At 38.4% G+C, this 12,178-nt stretch overlaps 1 protein-coding gene across 4 annotated transcripts; it reads right to left on the bottom strand.

Moving 5' to 3' along the window:
* Window positions 1-689: 689 nt before the first annotated feature.
* On the bottom strand, window positions 690-11,163 carry tfap2c (transcription factor AP-2 gamma (activating enhancer binding protein 2 gamma)). Of its 4 annotated transcripts, none has more exons than XM_081606974.1 (8): window positions 11,028-11,162; window positions 7,197-7,646; window positions 6,825-6,876; window positions 5,697-5,768; window positions 4,943-5,165; window positions 3,787-3,905; window positions 1,279-1,420; window positions 690-1,046 (listed from the first exon to the last, which is right to left on the bottom strand). In XM_081606974.1, exons 1-8 carry the CDS (start codon window positions 11,055-11,057, stop codon window positions 752-754), a joined length of 1,383 nt encoding a protein of 460 aa, XP_081463100.1. In that variant the 5' UTR covers window positions 11,058-11,162; the 3' UTR covers window positions 690-751. The 4 variants fall into 4 exon arrangements, with proteins under 4 accessions (XP_081463100.1, XP_081463099.1, XP_081463102.1 ...); XM_081606973.1 differs by lacking the exon at window positions 11,028-11,162 and adding an exon at window positions 8,220-8,709; XM_081606976.1 differs by lacking the exon at window positions 5,697-5,768 and having other exon boundaries at window positions 11,028-11,163.
* Window positions 11,164-12,178: the final 1,015 nt, after the last annotated feature.

The following is a 12,178-nucleotide window of genomic DNA, read 5'->3' as shown; positions in this document are numbered from 1 at the left end:
GCAGCATCTTTAAAGTCTCTGGTTTGTGAGTGAGCACTGACTGAAAAATTATTGCCAGACTCAAATTGTCTCCCATTACGAAAAGCATGATAACACTGGAGTCAGAACTGGGTGCACAAAATAAGAAGAAGAAAAAAAAAGAAAGACAACAGAGTGTATTTTTGCATCACTCTTTTGCTATGTTTCTTTCTTTCTGTCTGTCTCTCACACATAAACACACACACTCACACTTAAAAATGGTCCTTTGCAGGTCCATTGAGACACAGGAAATCAGTGGATTTGCCTCCAGACTGAAGGGGGAGGACAGGGAGAGGGGTGCTGAGTGGAATTCACAGCCATTGCAACGCATCTTGAAATGATGTCCACTAGAGAAAAAAAAAAAAAAAAAACTGAATGCACTTGTTTCCACCCCCCTTTAAAAAAACCTGTAGTTGAGTTGGAATTTTATGGAACTGCATAGCTATTATTTGACGGTATGTTTAACCATCACAGAAGCAACTCCCAAAAAGCCGAGTCCACAGAATTCCCTATTTGGAGTCAGCACTTACCGACGTGTAACCATCTGTGACAAATCCAAAGTTTTGTAGAAATATACATTTACATCGGAAGCACACATACACACCCACATACAAAATAAGCTCTCAAAATGGTAATACTAAAGATAAGTTTCAAAAAGTCCAAAACAGGGAGAGGGCAGCAAGAATGAGTGTATTATGTGATTGTGAAATTCAGGTTTTCTCCTTTTGAGCTCTCATTTCCTGTGCTTGTCCATTTTGTCAGTGGACTTGCTCCCGCTCTCCGAGGATCCCTGAGTTTCACTGCCAGAACTCAAGTACATCTTGTCCACTTGTTTGAGCGCCTCATTTAGGTAGTTCTGGAGGGAGGTCATTGCAGCGCAGATGGCTGGAGAACCAAATCCATGAGTGATGAGGCTGAAATGAGTCAGGCAGCCCTGGATTCCAGGCTCCAAGATGGGCGCCGGCCTTGAGTTTCCTAACGGTGACCGGTCCTGTGTGAGCAGGTCAGTAAATTCTTTGCAGATTTGCCTGAGGGGAGAGAAACCAAAGTCAGGATGGATGCAATAATATACTTGGCCTGAAAGCCAACCCAATAGATAACACAGTGGGTGTTTCAGTAAGGTAGCTGCTCTACTGCAAAAATAACAGAGCTTTGAAAAACTTAAAAAAAAAAAAAAAAAAGGCAAGTTGCAACCTGACTCTGTTACAAGTGAATAAATGCGTGCAAATAAGATGCAAACCACAAATTAGAAATACTGACTTAGCAGCGAGGAGCATGTTCTTGCGAGAGTTGACCTCGTTGCGCTCCACATGGGGCCTGCCCAAATATTCAGCTATTGCCTTTGCAGGAAACTCAGTCTCGCATACATAACCAAAGTCTCTTGCTAAATGAACAGCTTCACCTGTAGAAACAAAAAATGAAAAATCAGTTGTTAGCTCAAACCACCAGACACAAGACATTTCTTCTTCCAGGCAACTCCTCAAAAACTACTCTAAAATCACACCATATTCTTGCACACAAAGGGAAAAGTTCATACTGTGGATGAAAAGAAAACAATTCCCTCAAACTGCTACACTCATTCCTTCCAAAACAACTGCAGTAATTAGGGTGTCGAATTCTAAACCGGGTAGAAGTGACAACAGTGGCTCTGCTGGTCTGAGCTCAACATAATTAACATGCACTTTGGTGGCATGAGTCATGTTTTTTACACCTATTTAAGTTCTTTTAGAAGCTATGCTCAACGAGGACAGTCTATAAGCAAAAACGACAGACTTCCAAATATTATTGAATTGCACCTTTTCCTTAGTCTGTGAATGTTAAGTTGAAAGGCTTTACTCATAAGACACAAGTAATGAAAATGTGAAATATTAAATTTAATTACATTTTCTCGTCTTTGATCAAAATGTATGAGCAGCAGTTTGAACTGGGTCAGACTTTTGTTTTCATTTTCCTTATTTTAAATAACAAACATACAATTGCTGGCAAAGAGAAATGGAAATATATTTATTTCATATTTGTACCCCCTGTCCCAGTGAACAGCGAATATGTGTCACCCTGTAATATATTTACAAACATATTGTAAAGATGAGTGTTTTCCACACTGAGCTAAGAGTGAAAAAGAATTTGTAAAAAAAAAAAATGTTTTTCCTAAACACTTTGCCCAAACTAATAAAAATGTTACATCAGTGCTTATTTTTGACATTATTATTTGTCTGCTTTTGTTTACTTGTTGAAAAATAAATGAAACAAAACCTATGAGGTGTAGAGAAGATACCTTAAATGTGCAATTATTTCTTTTTGACCACTTTGCAGAAAAAATGCGTTGCATGTGAATTAAATCATTTGAAATGTGAAATAAATATCAAATAAACACTTTTATTCTTTCATGACTGATGTGTTGGGACCTACATCCAAATGTGAATTGTTTTTATGTTACCTTTTTACGACTAAATTGGTGTTGTTTTTATATTACTATCTCACACTATATGATAATATCACATTTTCAAATGTGACTTGTAAATGCATCAAGATCTATAATTTATCTATTCAACCCTACATTTCAACCTGTTGGAAAGAAAGCCATCTAAACAGAATCTGTTAACCTGGAGAATGACCTCTTGTCTGTGGAAAACAAAGCCGGTGGAAGGAATTTATTTCCATCCTGAGGTTGCTTTGATTTGCACTGTCATAACGGGCTTATGTGGATAAATGGTAATACTGAGGGCATAAAGCACCTCAAGCTATGCTTTTTTGATAGTCTTGCACATAACTAACAGGATTCAGGCAGATGTTCAGAAGCACAAGCTTTAAGGTCAGCTGGCCCTCCTGGGGAGCTGAACACAACATAACAACGCTTAATTCAGCTTTGAAGGTCTCGAAATAAAACAGGCCTCGAGTCATTCTCCTGCATAGAATCATTAGCCTATTTATAAAAATGAATGGGAATCTAGAGAGGGAAAACAAATATCCTGCTTCAGCCAGCGGCAGGTAGGCGTTTTGAAAGCGATACTGTGATCATATGAAAGTCTAACCGTATCAAGACACATCTGGCATGTACAAGGTGACAAATTTTTATCTTGCCTTTAGCTCATGCCATAAAATAGTACTACACCAATATAACCTGGTCTGAGTGGATTTTGGCTGGTTTGCATTAAAAAAATACTAAATAATAATAATCAAAGTATGTAATTAAAGACTGGTGATGTCTTGTTTGGGATTATGAAGACAAAATAAGTATTTTTTTACTAAGCAGTAACAAACAAATACAAAAAATAGATTTTACTCTTCCAACACTAACCAGAGAAGAATTTATCTCTTAGAGACATTTGCTTGTTAGAAGTTGTCTGTCAGTCCATTTCTTTTTGGTGGATCCAAATCGCTGTTTATAGAAGAACAGCTAAGAGAATAGAGCCTGAATGCCTCATGGACATGTTTTTATCGGCTCAAGACAAAAGTAAAAAAAAAAAAAAAAAATGTCATTGGCAAATCCTTTCTTCTATTCCTATTTTGACCAACTTGAGAGGCTAATTACCCATAAAAAAGGTCACCAAATGCATACATACTGCTAGCTACTTCAACACCTTTCTCAAGAACAAAGCTGTTTGACAGGCGGCTTGAACTGTTTTATGATTGCGCTCTAATAAAAACACACTACGCTGAGGAGAATGACACTCGTACATTCCCACACTGTTTGAGCAGCATTCCAGCCGGCGTAAGATGCAGTAAAAGTCAGAAAGGTGCGATATGCTACTGAGTGATGCGTCATACCTTCTACAAGTGAGGTAAGTAGAGTGACATTGGCCGCCTTCCTTCTTCCAGCAGGCAAATTAAGTCCAATTTTATCCAGCTTCTCTCGCAGAGAACGACCTCCATTTTTTGACTTGGCTCTGCGGGATGACATAAAATTAAATTGAGTCCAAATCCTTGAAAGCAGCAGCATATTTAAGATGCACATTATTTCATTTTAAGAAAAAAGAATCTCACCAATACTATTTGATAGTATTTTCTATTATTTTATGAGTTTGGTGATTATTATTTGAGAAAATTGAACATGTGCATTAAAAGAAAATAACTAGTGTGTGAAATTTTAGTAGTGTAGGAATATTTTAGAAAAGAAGGTCTCACTCCATGTTTATTATTCTAAAATATAAAGTGCTTCTCCAAACCTTAAAGAAAAACAAAACAGATCCATCACTCAAACTCGCATTTGTAGAGGCTCTCATACTCTTAACTTGCCATGGCAGAGTCCGTTTTCTGCATGGTCAGGCCGGCATCTCTCCCTCTATATTGTGGGTGAGAGATCTTTGGAGAGGCATGTGCGACTAAATCCTCACTCCCCCCCCCCACAACGTCTCAACGCACTCCCCTCCCTTCTGTACTTACAAACCCCCTCCCTTAAGGATTTGACCTACATAAAAAGCGCTGTGTATGTCAGCATTAACAAAGGCACATGGGAAGTGGCAAACATGCACTTTGACAAAAAAATTTGCTCTGATCAGGGGTGTTAAGTACAAATGGTAACCCCCACCCCCAATTCTTCCACAGACTGTCACTACAACACTAACAAAAGAACAACTGCTATAGCACAGATAAAACTATACATTATGCAAACAACAGCAAACATAAATCAAACACTTTTTAGATTAACATGTTAGAACAAAGAATTCCTTGTAAAATACACAAAAAGACCACAAGCCAAGCTGAACTTTAAAAAACAAAGTATTTTCCATGAGTCACTGAGCTTTGAGCTATGGTTAATGCTCTATTGTGTTACTATGATTTATATCAAAGGTTTTTATAATGACTTACAGATAGAAGACATATAACATTTAAGGTTGAAAGTAAAATCAGGTCAAACAGAAAAAAAAAAAAAACTATATTCAATCCAGTCAAGCTGTCATGATGAATGAATTTAAGCGCCGACCTGCGTAAAACTCCTCCCAGGAGTGATGCGTTCAGGCACTCCGGGGGTGACAAACGCCTCTGGACTTCAGCCACAGTAACCTTGTACTTGGACGTGGAGCTCAACAAGGAAAGGCGGCCCGGTACGGAGCAGAACACCTCTGTGGGGTTTGATACCATGCCCAGCAGTGACTCTTTCTGGAAAGGAAGGCCCAGCGTGTTGCCTTTCGGTAGTGTGACAGGGCCTGGAGAGAAAGGGAAAAACCTACATTATGAACACAAAATAAAAGAATTGTGGTTGGGCAACAGTGATTGTTTGCATATGCCCTTTTCCAGTGTACGTAAATAAGCTCTAAATCCTTCCTTGAATGTCTGTTTTTTTGCATGTAATCACAAGAAGCTGTGCGTGTGTGACTGTGTGTATGTACGATTAGGCAGCTCCGAGGAAACCAGTCTTTGGTGAAAGAGTGTTTACAAGAAACATCTTCTTGAACCTTTCGAAATATTGTGTGGTTCGTGAAACACTGGATGCCTGAAGGTTAGCCCTCGTTTTAAACACCATCCACAAACAGGTATCCACAAACAAGCTGAACCTCATTTAAACCCTTACTTTGTAAAGGACCTGCTGTCTTCTAAAAATATTTACAACTTTGTTTTTGATCACATTCAATATAGATTTATTTTAATCAAACACAAAAGGACTGACAGTCTGCAGACAAACAAAGAAAAACAGTACAGCACACTACAATACAAAATACAGCTATCTTCATCCTCACCAGCAAGAAAGCCCCCCTGATAATAAGTCCTCTGTATGCGATCAAGGTTCCTGCCACCTCGTAGTCCTAATACTGAGACAGAAATCACAGAGTCACATGGGTGTTTCACTTCTCCTCTGGGGCACATGCCTGGGAATGACATGCCATTGTTTACAAGTGGGAAAACCTAGATTGCCTATAGCGTGGCCCTCAGCATGGGAACAACATAATGACCCATCACTGATTTCCATAACATGAAGATGGGCTGCTTTATTCTGCTGCATAAATAGCTTTCTGTTTGTAATTGTGGAATCTATCTATCTATCTATCTATCTATCTATCTATCTATCTATCTATCTATCTATCTATCTATCTATCTATCTATCTATCTATCTATCTATCTGTCTATCTATCTGTCTGTCTGAAGTTTTATTGGACCCTGTTGTCAAAGCAACAAAACACAATTCGTGCCCCAATGGATTACCAAACTGTCCTTCAAGTGCAACCCAAATGCCACACCCAACCAGAAGCTGGTCCTGCAAACAGCCAAACACAACTCCAGATTCAAGACCAACTCCTAAATTCCTGAAAACGTGATCAGAACAGATTTGCCATAAAGAGCTTGAAAGATGATTCAAAGCCTTCCTCCTCTGCTCCTTACTCAACACTGCCCGGCTGCCAGATTGCTCAATTTTCCCGTCATGTCAGCTACAGCCGGGCGAATTTGAAAGCAGGGATCAGCTCCTTTCCCACTGATGAATCCATTCAAGCACCTTCACTAACAGAATAGGTGGAGGATCATGTCAAGCTTAGATGAGTGCATCTCGTGGCTACATGCGGATTATCATCGTGCAGAGCAGTAGTGCAAATAAAAGACAAAAAGCTGCCTCCTTCTGTGCACTCAGTGCCCTGACATGCCATCAGAAGCATGGTATTTTTTTGGAATATAGAGTGAAAAAACACAGTTCTTGTTGTATAATTTCCCATTCCTGCTAGTAATTACCGCATTGGCTGCACAAAGACTACAAAGGCAAATGTACCCCAGGCAGCAAATTCAAACAAGAGCACTCTTTTTCCTTTTCATTTTCTTTTTCACTCTTTCTCTCTTTTTTTCTAAATTCTAACTTTAAAGAATTTGGGAAAACTTACCTTTTTTGATGACTGTCTGATCTGGCATAATAATACTGTGGTCATCTACATGCTGATGAAAAACAGAAAGAAGTAGATAAGGATATTTTGTTGATGCGACATAAATGAGTAAACTTAGATTTATTTGACAGGGTTTAACTTTATAGTCACACAATCACCATTTGAGTGAAAAAATGTGAAGAAGGTGATATTTAATCTGGGTTATTGTAAATGTCGAAAGTATGGAAAATTACCTCAAATTTAAAATTTTGAAATTGTTAATCGGTGACTTTTTAACTTCTTAGACTAATCCACAAGGTTTTTAAAAATCCAAATGGGTTTATGAATCTGCTTCGCTCCATGTCCAGTAACTCCATGTTACAATTCTCTTACCTGAACGTCTTCCAGTCCAGGGCCCATGTCATGAATTCCCATATTATCACCGATAACTGAAGAGTCCAGGCTGTGCGGGTTCAGGAGCTCCGGCCGCCGGAACCCCTCTCTTCTCACCCCGGACGAGCCTCCCTCGAGGCCCAAGATTTGACTCGCCAGTCCGCTCCTCCCGAGTCCGTCCTGGCCTTGTCGGCCGGGCCAGGACGGCTGCTGCTGGTTCGACGAAGGCGACTGGTGTATGGAGTTAATGTTGAACGGGTCGCTGAGATGGGAGTATGGGTCGGTGGACTGGGGGTAGGAGATGGGCTGGTACGGAGGTGGAAAGTACGGGGGCTGGAAGTCTGAACCAGCCGAGTGTGAGAGGGAAGGAGACGGGCTATAGAGGTGCTGACTGACCGCTGGCAGGTGAGGCAGCCGGGGGTTCCCATTGCTGTTGCCGTCATGCCTTTCCTTTGAGAGGGAAGAGACAAGACAGCTGAGAGAGATGGCAACTGCAGGGCAAGTGGGGATATATATCGCTTAAGGAAATTATAGGTGTCAAATACCTTATCTCTTGAAAGATTTCCAATAAAAATAATGACCAGTTGGGTGCACATTAGGACTGGTAATAGGATTTGTCTTTACCTATTTAAATAAAGGTGTATTTTAAATCATTTACCATAATACACTAAATATTTTATTTATTATTATTATTATTATTATTATTATTATTATTATTATTATTATTATTATTATTATTATTATTATTATTTTCTTAAAGCGTTATTCAATTTTATTTTCAATAACTGCATCAAAGTTTCAAAGTTGTAAATTATTTTGATAAGTTTTGCCCAGCATTACTGTCCAAACATACGTACTACTTTGTTAATGTTACAGACCTTTTCATGCTTTTTTAAAAAAAATTATTATTCGCACATGGAAACAAACACCAACCCGAGCAATAATTCGTGCTGTTGAAAACCAAACTTTTCCTTCTCTTCACTCTAAGTTCGCTTTGAACGAGGGTATATTACCAAAACTCACCTCACAGTCTTCTTCATATTTTACGTTGTCAGCTAGTTTCCACAACATTCTGTCCGAGTTTCTCCGTTGCAAAAAAATAAAAAAATAAAAAATAACGAGAAAGCAAGAAGAAGAGGAAGAAAAAGAAAACGTCGCCTTGGGTTAATCCAGGTGTGGAAAAAATGGGAGCTCCCTTGAGATCATGAACCCGATTGCTTTACTGCTGCAGCAAACAGACAGCAAAGTTGTGAGGTGAGGGCTCAAGGGCAAACTGACCCACGGATTGACGCTCCCACAGCAGACAAGCTTTGAGCCTATGAGTCTCCGTACCCACTGTGAGAGAAAGCAGTCGTCAAACAATATTTCTCACCCCCCTCTCTCTCTCTTTCTCTCTCTCTCTCCGGTCAGTACGCTCTGGAGTTGTGTTGTGAAAGTGGGCAAAACTGCTGCATAAGAAACTTGACTCCCTCTTTTGGACGAAACAGAGATGTTCAATCCTATTGGGTCGAAAAAAAAAATTAGCTCTGTGTTATATCTGCTCAGCCACTTGTGAGAGGGCGTTACCCTGTCCAAGGATGCAGATGACAGGGTAGAAGAAAAAAAAAAACATCTGATTGGCGGGAGGATGGCCCAATCAGAAGCCTGTCCGTCTGTGCAGCCGTCTTGTGTCTTGTGTCGGTGTCAAAAATTGAAACCCTCCCTCCAAACTTCTAAATCACTTTTTGTGTGCAGCCATGGGCACAGCTTCTTACCACAAAACTAATTAGGTTTCCTCTGATTTTGGTTTTCTCTTCAAACCCAATGGGTTCCTGAACCGAAGGGCTTGTGTTTTTGAAAAGACTACCAGATGTTCTGGATTACAGTCCCTGTAAACCAACTGGGTCCGGTGTTGTGAAATAAATCCCCTTATCATTAAAAGAAAACAGCTTATTTTACCGCTAGCTGAACACGTTTCCTATCGATAAAACTTAAAAAGTGGCGTATTTAGTGTACTGCCCGGAACCGACACGATGGGAATTAAAATCCTTTTGGGAGTTACAGAAATTTATCGAAGCCCTATTTTTTTCCGTTAAAATTGCTATTTTCAAGTCAATGATTCCCCGTGTTATATGAGATATATTTTTTTCAACAATATTTTTTTTATTATTTGATTTCATATAGTCTTCAATTATTATTATTATTATTATTATTATTATTATTATTATTATTATTATTATTATTATTATTATTATTATTATGTAGATCATTTTGATAATTATTTACAACATACATAATTTACTTGTTAATTTATTTTTCAGGTTAAAAAATGAGACATCATTGGTTTTTAGTCACTTTCTCTTTCTGCATCCCAGCATTAAATTTCCAAAAGTCACAGACATTATTATATCTGATCGTGGTAGACATTTTGCTCTTCTTCACTGGTTTCATACTGCATATTCCGAAAAAAAAAATCCAATATATATTTTTTTTCTTTTTTTGTCTCGGAGAAAATGCTGTTTTATTTTATTTATTTATTTATTTTTTTTCCCCCTAAATCAGCTCCAAAGCAGCTTGAACGCCTGGCGTCTCTATAAACAGGTCAATGAGGTTTTAATGTTATGGTTTTTCTCAGTGGTCGTTAAGTGCTCGTTTCAAACCACAACAAATCCCAAAGTTTAACAGATTATTTATGTCTCAAAAAAAGAAACGAAAGACTTTCGAAACTCCAAGAATCTCAACTAACAACTCTTTGTTAGTTGAGCTCCATTTACATCTTAGACGAGAGCTCATTTTTAAATTAAACAGTAGTTTATCAAGTAGTTTATCATGACTGATAAAGTATACTTGAGTTTTATTTTCGACAGTTTGACATCAGTGTCCTTCACTGTCCTTTAGTCGGGAGCGACTATAATATAATTTGACGTCTACGCCTACAATGGACAGCCTTTTGTCCTTTAGGGAAAGAGTCTGTGGCGTCTATCCACCCAAGCTGTGATTCCAGTGAGTATGGGAACCACGGGACGTGAGCGACAGAGGATTATCCTCTTCTTTTATTCTTTTTTTTTTTTTTCAGCGTGTTGCTTCTTGGCTTGTTGTGATGCCAAGCAGAAGCAAAATGCACGTTGATTAAATATCATCCTCTTTAGCAGGCCTGCTGAGGGAAGTTAGTCACGCTTGGCTGGACTGTATAATGCTTTAAACAATCTGAAAAGTGCAGCTTGACATAATGATGACAGTGATATCTGACTCATTTGATGTCAGGTGTAAAGATGAACTGGATCTGTTCCCGGGTAAATTAAAAAAAAATACCACACGTGCCAATGAGCCTGTCCTGCCAGGTGATTGGATTAATTTAACTCTTAGCAACAAAATGAAAAACAAATTTTGAAAAGGTGGGTAACAGCTGAAAACGGACAGGCTTTAACTTGAAAACAAACAAACAAGCAATTACATTTGTACTACTGTACGTAAATAATATGTCCCATTATTATGTGGACATATTATTTACGGGTTAACTTATAGTATGGTTATAGACATGGTTGCAACTGACTATTTACCCTAAATATGAATTGATAATACAAATACATTAAATTAAATCTATCCCCAAATCAACATTTTAATACAAGCGAATCAGACTCTGCATGACTATTATTAAACCACAAGAGTTTCTGAAACTCATACAGCGCTACAAGATTACAAACCAATGACTGAGGGGAAAATACAAAATAATAGGAATCCAGTCTGAACAGGAAAAAGGGCAATAAACTTAAAACAAGTTTTGTTTGAATGAAATCAGTCGTAAGAGAAACCAAACTAAACACAAGCACGCAGGGGGAGAAATCAACTCACCCTCCAGTCTATCCTCTCCAGCACAGACATCTGCAAAGCTCCAGTTGCGGCAATCCCTCTGAGATCCAGCGACTGACTGAAACCATGGAGTTTTACTTCACCTGATTATCGTGCAGTGCGCATGCGCTGGTGTAACCGATACACCTGAGTGGGACAAATCAAATCTCACTCATCCACGGAGTCTTGCAGGTGTTTTTGTTGTTGTTGTTGTTGTTTTGTTTTTTTTTCCCTTGGCTTATAGAATAAAATAGTTTTGAAAGTGTGAAACGAAGTCCAAGACTGAAGTAAAATTATGGTTTTGAATATAGCTATATGCCAAAGGAATGTGCGGATCTAGGAATGGGATTATAAAAATGTAAAGCGGATTTTTAAACCACTCTCAACATAATAAAAGGTAAAAGAAAAAAAAAAAAGTTTTGCAGGTTGAGGATTAAAAGAAAACGAGAGAAAAAGAGAGGAATTTTGGGATGAGGTAATTCCTCCCCCCTTAAATGACATCGCCCCGGGCTGACCAGAAGAATCTCCTTTCAAAGGCAACTGAAGCTTTTTAAAGGCCAACAATGGCTGCTGTTATCTGATCTCCACCTAAATGTTTTTTTGGGTTGTTGTTTTTTTTTTTTTTTTTTTAGTGAAACCAGTGAATACATCAAAGTTTCTCAAAATGTTGCTCAAAATGTGATCGATAAATCTGGTTAAAGGAAAAGAAGCGCGCACCTCTCTGATCCGCGTTCTGACCTGCCATGACGCTGCGGCCTCACCAAGAAATCTGACTTTCACTGAAATTTCATTTGAGTTCATTTAGATAGCGTCTGTTTATAATGGCACCATGCAGACAATTACCAAACCAACAAAGAAAAGGTCTCAACCTGTAATCAGCACCATACTGATCACACAGAAAGCAGGTATAGGATGAAAACTGATTACAATAAAGTATCTACTTTATTAGATTGAAACGGTTAATTATAACTCAAGCATTTATTGGAACTAAGCTGGATTAACCAATTTGCTTTTAACATTTTAGTTTTGAGGTTGTTTTTCCATCGAAAATATAGTTGTGCTACCTTTATGAATAAAAACATCCGACAAACTGAAAACTTATAGCATCATTTTTGGTTGAATTTTGTAATATGTTTTTTAGAAAGGTAAACCCG

This window comes from Poecilia reticulata, chromosome 5 (genome assembly GCF_904066995.2).
Source record: "Poecilia reticulata chromosome 5, P_reticulata-male-v2, whole genome shotgun sequence".
NCBI classification, from domain to species: Eukaryota; Metazoa; Chordata; class Actinopteri; order Cyprinodontiformes; family Poeciliidae; genus Poecilia; species Poecilia reticulata.
Note: the sequence above shows the minus strand (reverse complement) of the source record. Positions and strands in the feature narration are given on the sequence as shown.